General features: G+C 43.3%; 1 protein-coding gene across 3 annotated transcripts in view; it reads left to right on the forward strand.

Moving 5' to 3' along the window:
• The window catches only part of SMPD3 (sphingomyelin phosphodiesterase 3), a 1,033,773-nt gene extending 1,016,382 nt beyond the window's left edge, over nucleotides 1–17,391 (forward strand). For all 3 annotated transcript variants that reach the window (XM_078669784.1, XM_078669786.1, XM_078669785.1), the window contains one exon: nucleotides 4,861–17,391. In XM_078669784.1, the coding sequence (XP_078525910.1) occupies nucleotides 4,861–4,962 (102 nt within the window). In that variant the 3' untranslated portion in view covers nucleotides 4,963–17,391. The remainder of the gene's footprint in view (nucleotides 1–4,860) is intronic.
• The last annotated feature ends 5,602 nt before the right edge of the window (nucleotides 17,392–22,993 follow it).

Below are 22,993 nucleotides of genomic sequence, written 5' to 3' on the forward strand. Positions count from 1 at the left end.
CACGCATGACAGCGTCCAAGTCACCTCACCCCAATAGCTGGCAATCGAGGGGCATGTCCATACCATATTGTAGAAGTCTGCTGGGGCATGGGGACACCTGCAACATGTGGGGCTAGGGATAACTTGGTGTAGGCGGCTGGGGGTAAGATATGCATGGTGAAGGTAGTATGTTTGATACAAGTAGCAATCTAGATGAAATTGTTATGGTGCAATGGGTCATTTAGGCGTCCCGCTAGTCTTTCTCCTCCAAGGGTCCAACCCACTCCTCCCATTGGGTTTACAGCAGCGCAAAGGTGTCTGAGGCGTTAATGATCAGGGAGTCTAAATTTGGGAAATTCTGTCCTTTAATAGTGCACCCATCAAGAGCTTCGCCTCCGGGGGGCTCTGTTCAGGGTGTTCATGTCCTGAGAGAAGTTCACCTTCAGTGCATGCCGTGGCTGGAGGTACTTGTAAAATTTCATGGACGGTGATCCTTGGATGATTGGAGCACCTGAAAAGAGTGTATGTGGCCACTGGACCAGACGTCTCCCAGCAGGGAGATGACTATCAAGTCCCATTGGGTAAAGCCCTCCAGGCCGGCTGTCTCGCTTAGCCAGTCTCTCTTCACTGGAGGGGTGTGCAGCTAGGTTCCTCTCCCCCTCTCCACATTGGAGGGGAGGGGGGGTCTGCATCATTAGTCCTGAGTTCCGACCCATGTATCGAAGGGCAGAACACCAGCAGAGAAGAACCACTTTGGTGAGCACCTGGGGAATGGGGGCATCATAGAGCATCCCCATCATGGCGCTGAAGCCATCGAGGTCAGCTCCACTCTGAATGCTTGATCCAACCAGCCCTGCTAAACCACTCATTGATGACAAGGGTCTGGGAACCAAGGTAGTACAGGTAGAGATTGGTCATGCTAAGCCCCCATTGTATGCAACCCGCTGGCATTTGGCTAGGGCAAGTCTAGGCATGTATTTATGTCAGAAAACGCCTTCACCAAGGAATCAATTTTCTTGAACACCTAACGGGCACGGCCCGCTGGAAAGTTGAAAAGAGGTACAGAAATAGTGGCAGGATCATCATTTTAAATGGTGCGACCCTCCCGATTACACTGAGTGGAAGGCCCTCCCATCTTTACAGGTCAGCCTTTACCATCTGGACCAACAGACCAACTCCATCTCAGGGAGGAGAGCAAGGTGGATATCCAAGTGGCGAAACTTTAAGCGCTGCACTGGAATGGACGGCTGTAAGCTATGCTGTCCTCATGTCCTGTCTCCCAGCTCCAGCTCTAAACCAGGGCATCACAGGGGATAAGACTTGCCAATGGCTTGATAATGAGGGTGAAGCGGAGGGGGGAGAGGGGGCGGCTCTGTCTCTTACCCCAGAGAATTGGAATTGGGTGGGAGACTGCTCCATCAATTTGTACCCATGCAGATGGGTTTGAACAAAGCAGTTTGATGTATCCACAGAAGTGGGGGTCCAGTGCTCAGGACTTGTAATAAGAAGGACCAGTCCACTGTGTCAAATGCTTTTTCGAAATCAGTTAGTTGAAGGGCAGTAGAAGGTGTCAGTAGTTGTCAACGCTCCAAAGCAACATCAAGTCTCCTGAGGCAGTGCCTCATACCTCTAGTTGGCATAAAGCCACATTGGTCAGGATGCATGAAAGGTGGTCAATGCCATTTTCAACCTGGTTGCCAGTATCTTGCTGAAGACTTTAATTTCCCCATTTATCAAGGAGATGGGCCGGTGGACAGCACAGGTGTTGGGGACAGGGTTTGATTTTGGAATGACCACTATAGTGGCCATGTCAATTTCTGATGGGAAGTGGCCTGCTTTAGCGACTTCGTCATACAGCACCAGCAGGTGCATAGAACTCTAGGATAGCCATCTGGGGCAGGTCTCTTTCCAGCGGGCAAGTCAGAGATAGCAGACGCTATATGGTCTAACTCGTGCCATTCAGCCCGAGACACCATAAGCAAAGGGATATCGTCCAGCAGTGGGGAGGTCCGTTCGGCATCTGGCATCGAAACGGCGGCATACAACTGCCTATAAAAGTTTGTGAATGCCTGTACTGTTCTAGGGGTAGTATGAAGGGGTGTTCTATCAGCGTCTAGAATTTCAGGGATTACATGGAATGCCAAGGGTCTAGTGGCAAGCCAGTAGAGGAGCTTGCTATTTTTATTGCCATGTTCATAGACCCTCGCAGTGAAGGCATGCCACAATTGGCACGCATCTTCCAGCAATATCTGTCATAACTCAACACAGGCTACTGCAAGGTGAGGGGCGTCTGGGAGTTGTGTCTCCAAGCACTGCGGGTCTTGGTGCAACAACGCCACATCAGTGTGAACCTCTGCAATTTTGTTGTCTACTGCGACCTGCGATGCATGAATGGCCTGTAAAACAGTAGAGAGGTCTACCTTTTCTGGAGTCTACCAGGGCCCCAAGGAAACCCCAAGGCTGTGGGGCCTCCCATCGAGCCATTGGTGAATTTGTTGATGTGCGTTTGGGAGGAGTGGGTCTTGTCCTTCCCCATGATTCTGCCAGAGGTGACAGCAGCTGGAGTGCAGTGTGCAACGCCCGCCCTCTTGCCCCGCAGGGTAAGGCAGCACAAGCAGATGAAGCACCAAGAACAAGTGGTAGTGGTCCGGTGGTCCTGTGAGGTGGGGTCACACAGGTGGGGGTGATTCAGTGGCAACAGTCAGCACCAACTCACGTGGGCCAACCTACAGTCTCTTTGGGAGCATGTTGATGGGCTCGTTCACCATAGAGCTGAAAACTCCAGGGGGGGGGGGAGTAAAGGGGGAGAAAGAGGGGTGGACCCCCCGCTCCACCAGGTCCTTATATCCTGCCCGGTGTATCAACCATTTGCCGCTCATGTGCAACCCCCTCCACGCCCACATCAGGACCGTGTGGCCAGGTTGCAGCATTTATGCATTATTGGCGAGGGGAGGCGGAAACGGCCTTTGCGACTATTTGATTGTGAGGGGCACCGCTAGACCCACGGCCGCCGGCTATTGAATATGCAGTGTCTCACAGTTGTCACTTCAAGGCCCCCCGATCTAGAAATAGGTGTCCCCCACAATCACCAGGAGTAAGCACCACCAAACAGCATAGTGAGCCCTGACTGGGCTGCCGAGGCTGGACAGACAGCGTATTTGCGTTTGGCCCGGCAGTGTGGTTGGTATCGCTATCAAAAAAAGGATTCCTCCTTGGTCTGGGGGGCACAGTCATTGAACTGCAGATCTTTGTGGATCATGGCGGGGCTGTCCCCAGGCCGAGGCCTCCAGATCAGGATCACTGGGGTCCCCCAGCCAGAAGAGTCCACAGCAGGCCCAGTGTTCAGAGAGGGCCGCCATTTCAGGTGCGGCCGGGCCCACCCCCAAAAGAGATTGCTGCCTGAGGCCGTGCTCTGGGACGGGTGACTCCTGTTGGCTGTGGCTGGGGCCACCCAACTCCCACCGACCTCAGGTGGCAAGGAGGTGCTTTGGGAATGCTTGGTAAGAGCAGCTTGTGGTGACGGATGATGGAGGGGTTCTGGAGCACTCTTGAAGTGCGACCCCCAACTTGAGACCTGAAGCCATGGCTCCCGTAATGGGCATTGTTAAAGGCTACTTATCAGCCCTTTCATCCCTTCTGTGCTAGTCTGATAACTCATACATCCTTTCTTCAAAAGTGATGTCATCTTTCAATGTGGGCAGTCCATCATGCTCCCTTCTTTCTTTTCCCTCACAACATCCATCTAAAGAGTAAGAGAGGCTTCACTGGTGGCTTCACTGGTTAGACCCACAGTGTGCTCTTAGCTTCTACACCGGTAGAATTAAGAAAAATACCATGTTGCAGATCAACTATTTGATGGGTATGAATAAAAGAAAGGCAGTCTAGAAACATATCTTATCATGATGAATTGTCATCTGCATCAGAATGGGTCATGCCTTGGCCTAGAATGGTCCTTCTGAGGGACTTGGACCTCATTCCACCAGAGCTAAAGCTGCTACTACTGTGCTAGCATGGGGTCTTCCCGTCCTGGAAGCCTGCATGGCAGCCATATGGTACCTCTCCCTTCTTTTACCAGGCACTACTGAATTGATTCTTAATTCTACAAAGAGGGTAACTTTAGCCGTTCAGTTTTGCGGGGCTTCCTCGTTTAAGTCCACTCCTCAGATGCACCTTCTTGGGGAAGGGATTGCTTCACTACTGATTGATAAGATAAGAAATAGGTTAGAAGTGTCCATCAGAAGAATTAGTTTATTACCTTCAGTAACACTCTAACTGCAGATTCCTCACCGCCCTCCTCCACGTTTGGTAGATTGGACATTTCTGGAGTAATACTGTCACCGAAGGTAAGTAACTATGGGCTGATGTAGATTTTAGCGGTCAGGTTATCCGTCACAAACGTGACAGATATCTCATCCACCACATTTAAAGTGCCATAGGATATAATGCACTTGTAATACAGCGGACACAATATCTGTCACATTAGAGACATAGTAACCTGTCCACAGTAGTCTAATTCAGACCCTTATTCTTTTATTTCCCTCCTTCAATAAATTAGGGTCACCGTCCCATGGCAGGGAATCTCATAGGCTGTAAAGAGGCCACTTTTAACTGTCTCCTTGATTCTTCATTAGACATTTATGGAAATCAACTCCCACTGTACCTTTTGTCAACTCAGATGTTCAGTCTCGGGATACACCTCATTTTCACATTAACACTGCAAGCAACATGTTTTCAACATGAGTTGCAAAGGACAGTGTGTTTGAACAGCTAATTTATGTTTTTAATTTCCACAAATGAAAGGTGATATATCACATTGTATTACACGTACAATACCATCTGTATCATGCAAACATTACATATTAATTATTTCTTTTTGAACAGGAAGTGGAAGAGTTCAGCTTTATTACCCAGCTAGCTGGCTTGACAGACCATGTGCCAGTGGCAATGAGATTGATGGTCTCAACAGGAGAAGAGGACTCCTAAGACGGATGGAGGACCATCCTTGAGTAGATTCAAAACAAGAAGGACTGAGCTACGGCTCCTGACCTCTATCCTCGGAGAAAGACGAGATGAGATATTCTGGCGCTCGAAAGCAAGAACAGACATGACCCAAAATGGGCTTCCCCTCAGCCAATGAGTCTTCTCTACAGTCCATCAAAACTGGAGGACATGAAAGTATTGCGAGGGTATCGGTGCCCAAACAAGGACTATTGTCACGGGTTGCCCAGGCAACAGGGCTGGGCTGTTTCTCACAGTGTTCACTGTGGACAGAGAGGAACCAAGATGGGAGTCTCATTTTCTTTTGAACCAGTGCCATTCATAAAAAGACATCTTTTTATACCACTATATAGCACAATTTAGTTTGTAATCAGTTCGTGAAATAGTATTCGATTTCATTTGCATAACCTCTTTGTATATCTTCAAGTTAACCTTTTTTTTAGCCTGTTAATGTTGTAATAGCATGCCTGCTCCTGCCACTAGCATGCGCTCTGATTGCATGTTTCTCACTTGACATCCATGACATACATATGATAGCCATTAAAAATGCCATGGGGGGGTGGTTAAGCATGTGAGGAATTCAAAAGTCATTCAAGAGCGATGCGAGAAACTCAAGTATTCTGATCGACTCGCAGTTATCATCAGCTTTGCCCGGTTTGTTATTTAAGCCATCGTACAAGTTACTGATCGCACTGTAATTGGCAGTTAATTGGGAGTTTGTTAAAACATCAGTAGTGTGCCTTGGCAGTAGCCTTCTATGATTCCCCACATAAATGTTTTTGGTAGGGTTGAGTCCACACATTGTACAGGGGGCAGCCCACCTCGCTAAATGCTTCTGGCCCACTCTAGTTGTTACGATCATTAGTTCAAAAATTGATTCTTAAACTTGTTGTACCTTGTTGTACAACAAAAGGCTTCTGGAAGATCAGCACCGAGTTCACCGCCAGTATTGTTTACTGTCGACCTCAAGCGCTATCACCACTGGCTCAATGTGTAGGTACGAGTAAAGTATTAAACCGCCTGCCTAACATGTATGGCTTTGTATGACGTCCTCTAGAGTTCTCTAGCACTCTAAATGCCTGAAGACTTTGTGCTTACACCAATTTCAGACTGCTTTGCCTAAAGATGTTTCACAGATTCACAAGAGGCAGAAGCAATTCTCTTTCCATCACACTTTTTTCCTGAAGTGATCATCCTTTCTCCTATAATTAATTTTCAAGTTTATTTTTTAATAAATAGCTGGAAACTAAAAAGAAAAACAAGAATTTCTGCCATAGTATGTTCCTCTGCCCGGTCTCTTATCAATCACGTTCCTACGGCAACTAAGTTTGTGGTGCCTACTATCCAAATCCAACAAATATATTAATAGGCAGCACTTTGTGTCACACTATTCTGAGTGGAAGAAGGAGCCATCTTTATACTACAAGAAGCAGGACTGCAGCAGAGGATGAAGTGTACAGAGGCAGCCCGCTGCTCTGGACCCTCACTTATGATGCTGTGCATCTTAAACTATCACACAGGGCCACAAGTTGGGTGAAAGAGATAGAACCTTGCACAGCTTGCATCACCATCTGATTTGGCTCTAGGAATCGGACTGATCAGTGGTGGTCCTTGTTGACTCTTGATGTTGCTGGGATCCCAGCGTCTGATGGCCCATCAAGATGGAGACCGGCGAATGAGAATACCAAATTTACGGAAAGATCATCAGTTGGATGACTGTGGCATCACAGCATTAAGTTGCACAACAGCTGTAGTCAGTTTTAAAGCAGCATTTTGGAGCCAAACTGAATATAGCTGGTACACAAGCCCCTTTTTACTTGTAGGCCAAATTGAGCGTTGGACCCATTTTTCTGCGGGTATGTTTCACAGTAACTGACCCAACTCCTGAAATTTGTTTGAAAAATGATCATACTTATGAAGGTGCTTAGAATATATTTGACCTACCATGATACCATGGTAGGCGATTAATATACTAAGATGTTGGCTAATAAGCTCTAGGCACAACATGCTAGATTCATGGCGTTATACTAGATGCATATTCAAAGTCTACATGCATGATTTCCCATTGAGCGTCACCAGTCCTTCATCACTGAAACTTGATGTTTGAATCTGGCCTTCCACTCCATTGAATATAAGCTCACAATGTTGAATCATCAACAATGTTCAATGGAAATTCATACATCAAACATTCAAACACCAGGGTACTTTCTGTTCAATGGAAGTATGTGCTATATAGTGTGATATCATGGGATATGTGTCATTTTGTGGCCATGGTTACTGGCCATATCTGGGCCTGGTTCCTGTCTATTTTTACAAGGTGAAGTATACTTAGTATTTAGTATACTATGGCATTACTGGGTCGTACAGCGCATACTGCCAGCTGTTATATTCAATGAATATAACACCAATAAACTGAAACTTCATAGGACACATTCGATCACATACTTCTGCAGGTAAAAATTATTGATTGACTAGACTTTTGTACACCGGAAACATCTGTGATAGGGCCAGATTTTGAGGGTGGGGGGGGCACAACGACCATTCCCCATCCCATGATGGCATCAGTATTCCACCCGATGAGTGAAAAGTCCACCCGATACATGATTATTCCACTCTACTGTCAGTATTCACATGCATGCCTGATAAAAGAGCCATGGGCTGGATGCTGGAGCTGAGCGACGTTTATGATGTAAGCAACCATGCTCTGGTCAGCAGCTCACAGGTGTGTTTGTGTCATGCATTCAGGAATCTCCGTTTCTAGTCCTGAAAATGAACACAGACGTAACATATTTCAACAGGCACATCTTTCTTCCTAAGCAGTTCAGAGAGGGTAGTAAGCCCTCATGGACGACCATAAACTCTATTCCTTCCCTGGGATATCAGAGGCTGAACTGAAGACCCTCTGTCCTCATTCATGTGCCAAGATGAGTGTAACAGGTGCTGACAGATTTCTTGCATTACTAACACATAAGTGTCTGCCCTTTCCCTCTTTTTTGCATAACCCGCTGGGTGAGTAATTTATATAATATTTGTCTTTTATAACTGTGGACAGCTGCACTGTCCTTTTCCGTTTTTGTGCATACCCTGCTGGGTGAGTAATTTATATAGAATTTGTCTTTTATAACTGTGGGCACCTGCACTGTGTATTGATGCAGAGATGGTTTACAGATCTTCAATTAGCCAAGATAATCCTTAAAATGCTGTTTGCTCAACAGATTACGTCTGCAGCAGCAGAACCGTCTAATCAGACTCCCACAAAATAGACAACATATAGTCTCACAAATTAGTTATATCAGAATGGCAAGCGGATAACAAGAGTGCTACTGAGACTGTGTGTGTGCTGTTCACATAGTTCACTGACTTGATCAACAGGATGGGCAATATACATTCTGTACATATGTGCATATGCTCTCAGACATCCCTTGAATTAATGCTGCAAATCCATACATTTCCGTTAAATATTTGAATACCTTTCACATCCACCTAGCCTGTGTTTTGGGTATCTATAAGACGCTCAATAGGTATTCTGTTTAAAATTAATATTTTATGAATGGGAACATTATATGTTTGGGATTATGATAACGCATGAAAGATAAGGCACGTGAATATCCTTTAAAATGATTGCTGATGTAATCCTTACCAATAAATAGCTCAGAAGGCACTCTAAAGCCAACTTTGTGAATCCTCCATAATTTAAGCATTGAATATTATACCTTTTCCCAGGAAGACAGCGGACTTGCGCCTAAATACTCTTTAATAAATTGTCCATTCCGCCGTCACTAGAGAGTCATTTAGCTGGATCCACACAGCATCTATAAAGCCGTTATCAGCTCAGTGGCAAATTCAGGAATCGACTGCATGACTATCCTGGTTTTAGGAGTAGGCAAGATAATTTACCCAGCTCCAAATACCTCAGAAGGTCGATGTCCAGGTGTGCAATAGTCTAAGAAAGTCAGATCCACCTCTGATATTGCCGTAGTTTCCAGCTAGAATCAGGATAAAATGTGAGTGATTTTGCTTAATTATCAAGTGATACTCAGAAGTAGCTTTACAATGTCTACAAAATAGGACTATTTTCAGCTTTCTTCTGTGGGTGCCTCACACTTAAAAAAAAAATTGGCCCAAAACTGGAAATACTTTTCCAGAGCAGACCACGCTCAGTCAACTCTTTAACTGAGCTCAGAGCTATACTTAAGATCCATATTTTGTTATTTATCTTTATCCTTTCTCATGATCATGAATCCTTGGAGTCACCTCTAGGAGTTGCTCAGTCCCTTTGGTTGAGCTATTGTTCCCCATCTTTCTATTCATGTATTTTCTTATGTTTTGCAGACAATTTGTAGAATGGCACCTAGAATTGGCTCGTCAAAAAAGAGCGCTGGGCAAAACCTCTCCCTCTAGAAAAGTGCATTCGGAAATAAACACAAATCTTTCCTTTCAAAGAGTGTGCAGTTTCATCGCAATAACTGCAGCTTGTGACTTTTCAGCAAACCCATTGCAAGCACTCAAATGCTCCATTGCCATCTAGACTTGAAACCAAAGGCGAGTAAAAACTACAAGGAAATGCAGAATAACAAACAGAGAAGGACCCAAAATTGCAGCGTTCATCTGGGATTTTGATACGAAGACAAGCAAAGACCAAATTAACTCTAGTGAGTGAAAATTCTTGAACTGCTACAACCGGCCAGATTCGGAAAAAAGTTGTAGAACCATACAAAAGATAGAAATGCACTACACAACTGCACAGAATTTAAGGTGTCATCACCCTGAAAGAAAAGTAAAGAACAACAGTATGCTAACAAAACTAGACACCAAGGTGCTAAATTATGGGGATCTACACACAGAAATTTCTTGGCTCTTTTTAAAACACGAATTTAAGTGGAAAATAACGATGATGGCGCATCTAAATCTGGTGCAAACGTTTCAAGTGGCTAAGAGAAAAATAGTAATATGTGTGAGAAGCAGTACATCATATACTCTTCTGATATTTCAGGAATAGGGTTCCAGAGGTTGGACTGGTAAACCACAGTAACTTTCTACGTACTGTGTTCAATCAAATTTTCAGGAGTTTCAATAAATACCAGAAAAAGAGTGTAGGAAGTGACATGGTAGGTGTAGGCAGTGCTTCATTTGAGCCGGTGGTTGCCGGTGGGGGCACCCAGCACTTACTTTTAGGGACCAGCACTTATTTTTCTACATCAGATATTTACTGAACACAAGAAAGGGAAAAGAACTCAAATAGGAAAGAAGGAGGAAGAAAAAGATGGTAAAACTTTCACAAAGTGAGAAAGCTAGGAACCTGCAAGAGTGAGATAAAGGGGCATGGATTGTCTGGTAGTGGATTAAAGAGGCATGATGTGGATTTCAGACTTCCAGACTTGGTATTGACCATGCCGACGTTCAATTGCATCGGCCACAAGCTTCTGAGCAGAACTTCGGGTACCGGCACTTTTTCTTTTGCAAATTGAGCCATGTAAGTAGAAGGAAAAAAAAGTGTAACAAATGCTGCATAATCTATTCAAATTGATACAGAATTTAATGGAAAATTCTGATAAAATGCACTGCAATGCCATCCCAAGAGCAGATGGTGCACTATACAACCGCCACTGAGCAGTAACAATCATGGAGTATAAAGTTAATAACTGCAACACGCCTACTCACTGTATTATGCCAGCATGGTGGCACTATCCCGCAAGAAACGTGTTGTGAATGAACGAAGACACGTCATGTAGAAGCTCAGTAGAATGATTTATTAACTAAATAGCTGGACCATCGGAGCAGAGCGGGTGCTGTCTCCGTGTAGAACTACCAACTGACTCAGTAGAATCCGTAACATAGAACACTAGAACAATAGTGTTTTCATAAATCAATATTCTAAATAAGCCTAAGACACTACATGGGTCTTTCCTTAAAATAAACAAAAGAGAAGAAAACTAAACAGTAGCAAAATGTAAATAGAAGAAGCAGAAAGAGAAAGAAAAGAAATAGGATAAACAAAAGGAGATACTACTGTAAAGTAAAGAAAGAAACAAGAAAGAAAGGACATTATTTGATACTACTGTATAGTAAAGAAAGAAACAAGAAAGAAGGGACATTATTTCCTATATCTGAAAGGAATTTGCCTAACTTGTACACTGCGCCTCAGAGTAGCATTCCCGTACAATCTGAGTTGGAAGTATTATGTACACAAAACATAGAGATTTTTATATCTGTGGTGTTATTATTCAACAGATTAAAAGAGACTTATTCCACCACTGTCCATTGATGAGCTTAACAGAACTTCCTCTCACATCCAATACTTTAACTGGAGAGCTAATCTTAGAAGAACCCTTTTGTACATGGACAGGTTTTTTAACACAAACATAATCTCCTGATTTTAAATCAACATCTTTTACTCTCATTTTGACATCAAAATAGGATTTTTGTTTGTTCTGGACCGATTCAACTTGTTTCCTAACACTTTCATCAGACCATTGGGTACCCTTGACCCATTTGCTCATCCATGCAGGACAAGAGATAGTAGCAGCTCTTCGTCCACGCAACATCTCAAAGGGTGAAACACCTGTTGTTGAATGCCGTGTAGTGCGGTAAAACCACAACATACCTCTCACTGAATTAGCAACAAGACACTTGTTAGAAAGAGCCCATTGAATACATTCACCCAACACTCTATTCATGAGCTCAACTAAGCCCTTAGTTTGGGGTTGATAAAGTGAACTCTTAAGATGTTAAATGCAGCAATTTTTAAGAAAATTCTCAAATTCTGAACTGACAAATTGCGTACCATTGTCTGTTATTAAAAACTCTGGATATCCTTCTTTCAAGAAAACATCATTAAGAAACTCTATCACCGTCTTGGTAGTTACCTCTCTTACAAACTTGATTTCAGGCCACTTAGAGTAGTAATCCATGAGAACTAAACCAAATCTGGAAGATGAGTCTAGAGCATGGAAAGGCCCTACAACATCTAATCGCAGCTTTACCCATGGTGCAGAAGGCATTTCTATAGGGGTAAGTGGAGGAGTACGCAACTTAACAGCTTTGTCACATCTTGAGCAGATTACACAAGATTTGACATAATCATCAACAAAGCTATCCATGGAAGGCCACCAAAATGACAAACGTACTCTTTTTTTCGTTAAAGTTGCACCCAGATGTCCTTTATGAGCATTTTTGACCAAATCTGCCCTCAAAGTTTGAGAAGGTATGAGTTTGTCCCCTCTAAGCCAAAAGACCATCCTCAATCGTCAATTCATCTGCAACTTGTAGGAAGATTTTAATGGAGCAGAGTGGGTGCTGTCTCCGTGTAGAACTACCAACTGACTCCTGTAGAATCCGTGACATAGAACACTAGAACTAACACCTACATCAAAAGTATATTTTGTATTTTTTGCAGCACCTAACATTAGCCTTATCAGCCGAAAATTGGGCATGAAGTATTTTGCAGTCACTGCATTGGTGCAAAACTGCTCCCAATTTACGTGCATTCACCCCAAAGGTTAGAAACCTGGTAGTGATTTCGATGCCAACTCAGTCAATACATTTCAGCGCAGACAGACTCAGCTGGTCTGTAGACTTGGGCTAGTGGCAGTTTACACCACAGTTTGATCACACATACGTCCATAGTTAACTTAAGGCAACTGAACCAAGCCCCATTAACTAGATATACCCTACTGAGAAGCACAACTGGGATATTGTTTTTGGGAATCAAGGCAAAAGGAAACATTTAGTTGCTGAGAATATAAGGTATCGTGTCCAAATCAACAGATAAAACCGATGTTTTCCAAAGGATATAATTACCTGCTTCTGATCTGAGCTCATAGCATCAGTTGATCTTATTCCTAGCCCCTTTGTTTGCTTCTAATGATTGTTCACACTCCCAACATGTGCACTTCTTTTACCTGAGCGGCACATGCCCACAAACACTTCCTGTGTTTAAAGCCCCTTTTTACATCGCTCGTCAAGGGATTCTCAACAGTTCCTAGGTTGCTTCTGCCACGCTGCCATATAGTCTTTACTCCACTTGCTCTGAATTGAAATTTATATGTTGTTTCAGGAATCATGATGCTTACACTGTCATTGCAGTGTGGTGGTCTCTAGAATTACAGTCTGCACATATAAAGCACTTATCTGTCAACTTTCAGCAGTGGTTTCAGAGCTATATGCTATGCACATTGTGTTGTCCCCTTGGTTTCAGCTCTAAGGAGCAACAGGTCCATAAGCCATCAATACGTTCAAGGGAACATATGCATTTTAACACCTACCCCATGTCATTAATGAACGTAAGATGTCAGATCATGTCCAAATAGCATGTTTATCAGTGAGTTCCACTGAAACTAGCACTGCAGTCAGACACACACTGCATGACATTGGGCTGAATACAACCTGCAGGTAGGGGAACAGGTACTGTCATTGCTATGAACCCCATCCGTATACATGGCATCCCCACGGATGATTATTCCCTGCGTCAGTTTCTGCAAGTTTCCAAAGCATGACTATCACAGCCATTAGGGAAGATAAAGCCTTTTGCCTAGGTTGTGTAAGGTGATAGGGAGAGTGTGATACAAGAGGGATGCTAACGGAAAGGTTGTGGCCTGTAGCACAAGGGGTTGTGGTCGATGTAGATTGTTCAGGTGAGAAAGAAGCGGCAATGGATGCTTGGCTCAAAATACATCTATGATGGAGCATGTTTAATAATCCAAAATAAACGTATTGAATCTTTAACAGACGGTTAACTTCATATTGCCTTTCTTGATTTCTACCTCCACTAATAATACTTTGTTCACTTTCTTACCTGATAGTATTACTTTTCTCCAGATGGACTTTAGTCCTACTCTCTGCTGGACAAGCAGTGCGAGTGAGATCTGTCTCTGCTAGAGTCGGCATAACTCTTACCTATACCTCAGCATTGGACAGTGATGTCCAGAGAAGAGCCATGGTGCTGCTTTGGAAATATATAACTACATTTTAGGGAGTATCCACTTTAAATCATCTCACCCAAGATAAAAAAGAGTTTCCATCACAGAGTGCTTAAGAACCACTTGCGTCTGATTACCTGTAGAGCTGGGCCTGATTGCACTTAATCTGTACTTTCGTAATCCTACTAGTTCGGTGTGCATGTGACACCTAGACTGAAAACCACCAGCAAAGTTTTGAATTCATTAACGAATTTCCATGGGCGTCATGGATTGACTTTCCCAATTGAGGAGTAATATCAGGCCTGGGGATTTTGGTTAGTTTGTCGTCATCTGGCTGCTTCTGTACTGCCAAGACCCTCTGTGATTGATACAGGACCTTGTGGGATCACAATTTTCCTTGAGAAAGTGACAGATTTGTGTACCTTTTGTAATCAGTCTCCAAATTTTACAATAGAGCCGTCCTTTTTCCACCACACTGCAGCCTAGAAACATGTTGTAGCCTTTTTGCAGTCAATTTATAATTTTTTCCAAAGGAGTTTCAGTTTTCTCTGAAAGAATTCAAGTTTTGTATCAGAGATCAATGTCCCAACTAGTGATGTTCACTGCCTGGTCTCTCCTTAAAAATAGATTACATCTTTGTTTGTGTTATGAACCGCATCTTTATCAGTCTAAATGGCAATTTGAGTTGCCCTCGAGCAGTCGCTTATCGCCTGGCCACCATCAATAAAAGGAATACGAGATGCAAAACGTTAATAGCTTTCCTGTCCTGCACCATAGTTCAGCTTAATAAATACACCATGATTGTGATGCCTACAGTATACAGTATGCTTAAGATCTGACATCAAAGACAACTACACTTCAAGTGAAAATGTACAATAAATCGCATTAAGCTTATTTTTTTCAGAATGTTCTCTCAATGTTTTCACCGTGAGAATATTTTGACAGGCCTTTAGATCTCATATTTTAACTTTCATATTGTTTTAACTCATTTTACTCTTTTATAAAGTTGCAGTTATTGTGTATCAAGGGATAAGATACCTGCAGGTTGCAGTTGTAAAACATCTGTAAAATGGCTTTACGGATTTGCGTGGAGCCCTTGTGTACTACAAGACATAGAAAACTTGAACATCAGAAGCAAGACTGCAAATATGGTAGAGCTATACATTTCAAGGAGATGGGACTAAAAAGACCTACCTGACATCCTATACTCAGCAGGTATTTCACTCAAAATTGCATGTAGGGTCTTCTTAAAAAGGTGGTACATTTAGAAGCAAGCGTCCCTTCTGTTTGCCAGCATGGTGTTCGATGCGTATTGGTCCATGATGCCCACTATATCGAAGAATAAGTGAAACTGCCCACATTCTTGCGAGCACACTACTACAATCATTCATTGCCTTCTAATGTTAGCAACGCAGTTTACTGGTAACTGCCAAAGTACTGTGCTAACTTAAAGGCATTTTTGTAAGACCTCTCCCCCTGCATGTCTTTTCTACTAGCTTACTATCTTTGTTACGACTGCACATCTATGTCTCGCAAGACCTCTCTGGGCCAGGAAGAGCACTGCTTGTGCGAATTTGTAATTTTCTTTCTTTTACACGAAATGAATCAGTAAATTGCTGCCATTAGTTCCACTACGGTTGAACTGCAGCATGGTTTTGCCGCCTCCATACACTCAGCGCTCATAGGTAGTCTTGCAATCATCAACAACCGTTCAGTAGGCCTTCCTCCAAGTAAGCTTTCTTATGCCTTCCCTGGAGGCAGCATGTCCAGTCCTGCCAGCAGTCAGCCTGTTGTGAGGAGCAGTACATTACAATTCAGTCTTTTCCCTATCTTCAGTCAGAATAGATTTCCCCTGTACTACCCTATATACAACTCAGTGGCCTTGCACACGCATTCAGTGTAAACTAAACAGACACACCACTAACACCTTACCAAGAACACAGCAAGCCAATGAGTTTAAGTGGCTTACAACCAAACAATTCAAACTAAGTACCTAAACAAGGCATGGAATAGAAATTGTTGGGATTAACACTTAAGTCGATGGGAAAAGACAATTCTGATGAACTCTGAGAAGCAAATAAGGGCAAGGGGCACACGTTTTAACACCATCCTGGAGTCAAGGATCTAGTGTTCATAATGAGATCAAGCCAGTGAAAAGAGGCATTATTCAGATGCAGGTCAGTAATGTACAAAAAACGTTTTTCTAATGTATATGTATATAACCTATATTGTAATTGTATGAACAGTATCATTAGAATGTCTGCCTGCAATGGATACCAGAAAGACCAGAGCAGTTAACTTCAAAGCTCCGAAAAAGAGATTACCCGAACTCCATAAGGCTCTTTAAAAAGAGGTCTTTGTAACCAACCTGCATTGTTAATGACCAGCAAAGCATAAAAAGTATGAGAAGTCAGAAACACATTGCACCCAGAATGCCAAATTCACACAGCTGTTCTCTGATACAAAGGGTTATTACAGGCTGATATTACATTTCATGGTGTATATACTATTCTGATTGCTTACGCCTTTGTAACATTGCCACTAAGTGCTCATGTCCTCTGATTTTCCTGCTGCCAAGGGTGCTACTAATTACAAAGCATCCTTCTAGACCTTTGAGAGACACTGTTTCTGTGGCCTCAATCCGACCCTAACCCTCTTTGGAGCTCTCAAGTGCCAGAATGTAGCAAAACCAGGCGGCTGGTTGCACTTCGTAGTCTAGGACAAGTCTCATCTCTGCAAGCCAACACTCAGACCCATCAAATATCAGTAGCCCTGAGGGATCTCACCATCCCGGAGTTAGAATTAATTGATTCCGTTAGTGATCATACATATTCTCCAATGGTGGTTTTCGACAGAGGTGACAATTCCAGTCGTAGAATGTGGTTTTCGACGGGGGTGACAATTCCAGTCGTAGAATGTAAACTTTGAAGGGTCCTAAGACCCCATCATGTCTAGTTCCCTGCACTAGAGTAAGTGCTGAAGTCCACAGAAAGATGTGCATCTTCCTTCAGGTGAGAAGATTTGAGGGGAAGATTTTATTGTCTATTCACATATATTTTAAAACTCTATCCTCATGAACAGCGGCAACAAAAACAGGTTTAACCGTCGCTTTTATTTTACTTTGCCTGTCTCCATATGAATTTCAATTATGAAATGAAAAACCCTATGGCTTATTTTTGAATATTGTACTAGAGCTGAGATTTAGAAAACCCTGTATAGATAACTTTTTTATTTGAATATTTTTTCTGTCTTGTATTCCTTCTGACAACTAACGTTTTATATGGTAAGCACACCTTCTCAAGTTTTGGTAATAAAAAAATTAAAAACTGTTAACAGTTTGCCAAAATAAGAGGGCAAAATCTGCATAATCGTACACACAATAAAATGGTAACGTTTTGACAAAATAAACCAGTATATAAGAAAAGTTTTTCTTCGGTGCCGAAAAGAATTAATGCTGAACGAGAATAAGAAAATAAAATGTAAAAGTTTGAATGTTCTGCTGCTTCCTTGTTGTTTTTTGTGTTCACTCTCTTTATGGATGTTGCAATAAGTGAGAGCTAATATAAATAGCATTGTAATTTAACATTTTCAATAGACCGTATAAATTCCGTTTTCGATATCTTAGATGCGACTGTAGGTGGGTGACTGAAATAATGCTGTAGTCATAGGCATATCCACCTTTGTATATAATTTGTAATACTGGCATTGATTATATATAGATTTTAGAATTAGAAAGATGTTCAAATAAATACTGATTCCCTATCATGCCTCACAATACTCATACCAGTGAAAGAATATGGTCCCCAATGCTCGCATCCACTGTAAGCTGTTTAACTGCTTGCTTGCCTGAAAAGTCCAATGAGATTGAACTCCTACGTTTGGGTCACAAACAACAAGAGTTCCAGGAGAGACTGCAATATGTGGTTAAGTACCTCTCCAAAGGTTTGCTTCTAAGGTAAAGTTAGATCTACATGAATAAAGGGATCATGGACGGATGGTCTTGGGGCAGGGTTAGAAACCCAAGAAAGGGTGTTACATATAACTAGTTTGTGACTTTGAGAGATAGGACCATATTTAGTTAAATTTTTCTTCATGGCTGTGAGACTTGAGCTATTTACAAAGCCACACAAGGGGGGATGGTTCATTCTATGCAACTTTCGGCTTTAAATCAGAACTATATAACTTGTTATTGTAAAATAAACTTTGTCGAACGATTTTCCTTCTTTTGATTATGATGTTTCTTTAACTTTTATGCTTTTGACAATTGCAACTTGCAAACTTTACTTTGATATTTTATAGCAAGCCACTCGACGTGTACTTCCAAGTAATTTCACTTAATAGTTACCAGCATATGCAAGTATGATTTAAGTTAATGTTGCAGGCATTATGTATTTATTAGGACCAAAGCGAGTAGCACATACATTTGGTCTAGGTCAGGGGCGTAACGCAAGCCCCTGCGGGCTATATCTTTGGCACTGTTTGATGAATCTTCACAACATTTTCCAAACAAAGTGCTCTGTGATTCTAGTTGTGCACAGAAAGTTTCAGGGCAATCCATCAAGCGGGGGGGGGGGGGGAGGGTTAAAAAAAGTGTGCATTCCATGTTAATTCTCATAGGGGCTTTGAACATGACTGCAGCCAGAAATATGCATGCAGCACAATTAATGGATTAAAGCTTTGCATACTCCAGCACTTACGCACAATCTCCAATAAGGACTTTCCATACGTGATCGTAAAACATATCTGGGAGGAGCACAAAGATAACTGAAGCGGGTAATGCCTCTATGGAATCCAACATATACCGGCAAACCCTGTCCTTAAGGAGAGCGGACTCCGGATGGCTAATCAAGATCGGAACTGAAACACCATGGGGTCTGAATACAGATGCTGAACTCTATGTTCACCTTCAAGATCTCATTGAATGAACAATCATCTTTAGGGTAATGCTCTGCATGAAAGAATCATTTCATAACTTTATTTCTAATTCCTTGAGGGGAATAATACAATGGTTCAAGATAAGCGATCTAACTTGTATATGTGAGTAGAGAGACACCATCTTTTCTTGCTCTTTCTTCGTGTGTTCTACTCTGTTTCCTATGTTTTTCTTCCTCTGACATATTTCACTTCTTTCTAGTCTTCTCTCTCACTCTCTAGTCTTCGCTTCTCCCTTTTTTATTTGCTCTCTACTGATGTTTTTCCCGGGTTGTAAAAGAGATCTTAATTTAATTGAGTTATCACCTATGAAATGATTGATAAAGGATTGGAATGCATGGTGTTTTCTAATAGGGAATCACATTTTAAGCTTTAGGTGGCTTTAATCCTAGTGGCAGTATTTAAATTTTAATTGTCTTGTCTGAAAAGTGTATTTTTAAGCTATTGTCAGGATGTTACAGCACGCACATCTCTTTGTTTTAATGATATCTAATAAGCACTTTACTTCTAATGTTTATATATACCTGCCAGGCACTTTAAATTGAGTTCTAACCTTATGGCTTGAGCTCTAATATATAAATGACCTTTTATCAATAGGTTCTCATGAATGATTAATTATGAAAGGGGTTTATTTATATATTGTGTTTACATCTAGAGATTGTTTACATGAAGCAGAAAACACACTTTAGCATGGATTTTACAGGATTACTGGGATTAAAATGTCATTATATGGGAGGTGTCAGGCACCATATCAGGTAAAAAAAAGAAAAACAGAAGAAGCATAACTTTATTATGTCTAACTTTGAGGAAGCAACCCGAAACCCCACCAGCGATCACGATACCAACTCCATCTCCCCCATGGGTCCTTGCCTCCAGGGTTTGAACAAGGATGACAAATGCGGGGAGGAATCACCATCAGTGAAAACAGCATGTCATCTCTCTACGCATCCGGGAAGTTAAACAACGACAACCCTTGATCAGTGGAGGGGCGGAGCCACAGTACAAACTGCCCAATCAGAGATACCGGAAGGAATGGGGGATTGGATGATAAGTCCGAGGCAGAAGCGATTGGAAGAAGGACTGTGGAGAAAGCAAGAGGGTGTTCCGGTGCCGAGGAGGACTTCGCGGAGGTGAACGAAGGAGAAAATAGTGCGGAAGACTAGGAGAACCTCGAAGTGTGGTGTGAAGACTGCTGAACCCCTGAGGATGCGCAAAATCCCCCACAACTCAGGAGAGTTGTAGCAGTAAGTGGTACATGACTTGGGCCGAGGGAAGGAAGGGGGAGTGAGGGATGCTCGTGGGTAGGCTCCCTGAGACCTTAAAGTGGGGACCCCTTGATTTTTGCCCTTAGAATCACTCACTATCTTCAGTTGGTATACTTTCCTTTTCTCCCTGCACAAATCCATGTAGCGAATCCTTCACGAGGTGTGGTGGAAGAAGATGGCAACAAATTGAGCGTGATGACTTACCGCTCCTTTCTTTTCTTTTTTGAGCAAACCTTCGGGGACCTGACCAGACCGAAGCAGAAAATAAGAGAACTCCTACTCTGGCGGCCATCCTCATACCTTTCAAGAATCTGACAAGACAGCGTTTTGTTTATCTGACTATTTGCCTTTAAAGACCTGCCATTTGCAAACCTTGGGACTATATACCTAATAAATCAATCCTATTATTACCTCCATACGGCCTCCTTGCTTCTGTTTCCGCCTGTCCCTCCGACAGGTGGTGTCAGAAGTGGGATCGAGGGAAATGGAGGCCGTTGTTAATAAGATGGCGGAGGGCCAAGAAAGACTAGAATATATCATGGGGAAATTCCTAGAGACTGCTGAGGCTGAGAGGGAGGCCCTTCATAAGACCCTCACCGGACAAGGACAATCCCAAGAAAATACAACAGGAAAACTGGTGGTAGTTCAGAAATACGTGCCAGGAGAAGACCCTGACTTCTTTCTCTCTAACTTTGAGAGATGGCGAGACAGTTATGTGGCCAGAAGATAGGTGGGGGCAATATCTGGGTCTACTATTGATGGAGGACCTCCAGTCTGCCTACCAGGCTGCCAATCCTCTAGGAACCACCCCTTATCCTGACGTTAAGAGATGCATACTTGAACGTATGGGCATAGATGACAAAACCTATCTGATTAGGCTGCGGCACATCCATGAAGCACCACAAGAACATCCCTGAGCCCCCTGTTACAGCATAAAGGATGTGGCTGACAGATGGCTGAAGACTTTAACATCTTCCAAAGAAGCTATACTAGAAAACATCTACCTAGAACAAATCCTTACACCATCCAATACAACGGTGGGTTAGCCAGCATGCAGATCTCACCTTAGAGAAAGCCGTTGAAATAGCAGCAGCGTTTTATAGGGCCCAGGAGCTACAGAAAGGCCGGGAAAAGAATAGCTGGAAATAACCTGGAAATATACCCAAGAGAGTGACAAGACCTCCCCATTACCCCCGAAATCCCGAGAAAGTGACCATTGTGCCAAGTGCCATTCCTATAACTCCCCGTCTTCCTCCTCCTCCCTCGGGACCACAATGCTTTCACTGTGGTACTTTTTAACATATTGCCCGAATGTGTTCCCAGAAGGAAGAACCTATGGAAGTGGGGTATGCACAAGCCCTGTACTGTTCCCCAGAAGAAGGTGCCTTCCATTTCACAGGAAAGTAGCAGTCAACAGAGAACCAAGAGACGGCCTAGTTGACACAGGGTGTCTACAGGAGTAGTCACCATGCAGTGTATCCATGGAGACAGCAATATATACCCCGTGACCAATGTCTCCATACAGCATCAACCAACACAACCCCCTATGAACTTAAGGTGGGTCTCATTCCTAACCTACCTGAACCAGTAATCCTGGGAACCGATTACCCCCTTATCCAGAATTTTCTCTGTGATACATGTAAAGAGGGAACCGAATGGAGAGAAGCAGCACCTTTCTCCCAAGGCCTGGATCCTGGCTGGATCCAGGACAAGGAAAAGGGAAAAGAAAAATTGGATTCCTGTTCTCATAGCACACACAGGAAATAGTCTATGGGATCATGATAGGAATTTCTGTTCTGCACAACAAGAGGACCGTACACTTCAAGAAGCATGGAGACAAGCAACTGAACAAGCGGGCCCTCTCCAAGTAGGTCCCTAATTCTTTACGCAAAAAGGGTTATTATATCGGAAAAGAGGAAGAAATATGCCCATACAGTTACTAGTACCCCTTTCTTTCAGGGACAAGGTCCTCTATCTAGCCCACAGCCATCTACTGGGAGGTCATTTTGGAGGGGGAAAAAACGAAAAAGCTATTTTAGAAAGGTTTTATTAGCCAGGAATCTACCAGCAAAGAGTGTTTGGTCTGTCAGAAAAATAGCCGTTACCCTCCCCCCCCGAATTCCCCCAAAACCCCTGCCAGTGATTGACAAACCCTTCCTGAGTGGAGAAGCGTGGCTCAGTGGTTAGAGGCGGCAGACCCGGAAGCTGAGATCAGCTGTGGACCAGGGTTCGATTCCCCGCCTTGGCGGGTCTCGGGCTCAAAAATTCCACGGACTCGACAATTCTCGCTCCGGTGCCTACTTGACTCACGGGGTCACACTCTGCGACTCTGGGCAATAGCTTGCTTAATCTCCACTACGGCCCCTCGCGGCGGGATGCCTGGCTTTCACCTTGTGAATACCCTGCCGGGATATCTCACAGGGGAATACCAGGAAGGGTTCCCTAAGCAAGCGCCTTGAGACCCCTGGGTGATTCGTGCGCTATATAAATCGAAATACATTTACATTTACATTTACATTCCCCAGAATAGGGATGGATATCCTTGGCCCCCTCCTTTCCTCTCGTAACGGTTATCGCTACGTATTGGTCTTGGTAGACTGTGCCACCCGGTTCCCTGAGGCTGTACCCCTTGGACAACCCAACACCAGAAAAATAGCTAAGGCCATGATTAACACCTTTTCCCACGTAGGCTTTCGGAAATAAATCATTACCGACCAGGGAATGCCTTTACTTCCAAATTAATGTGACAAGTGTGCCAACAGCTAAGTATCAAACAGATACGCACTGCCACCTACCATCCCCCACATCGACGGGTTGGTGGAGCAATGCAATGCCACCCTAAATATCACTAGAAAAAATTACTGAACCTGGAGGCCCGAAAGTGGGAAGATATGCTTCCCT

The sequence above is a fragment of the Lissotriton helveticus genome, chromosome 12, assembly GCF_964261635.1.
Source record: "Lissotriton helveticus chromosome 12, aLisHel1.1, whole genome shotgun sequence".
Lineage (NCBI taxonomy): Eukaryota > Metazoa > Chordata > Amphibia > Caudata > Salamandridae > Lissotriton > Lissotriton helveticus.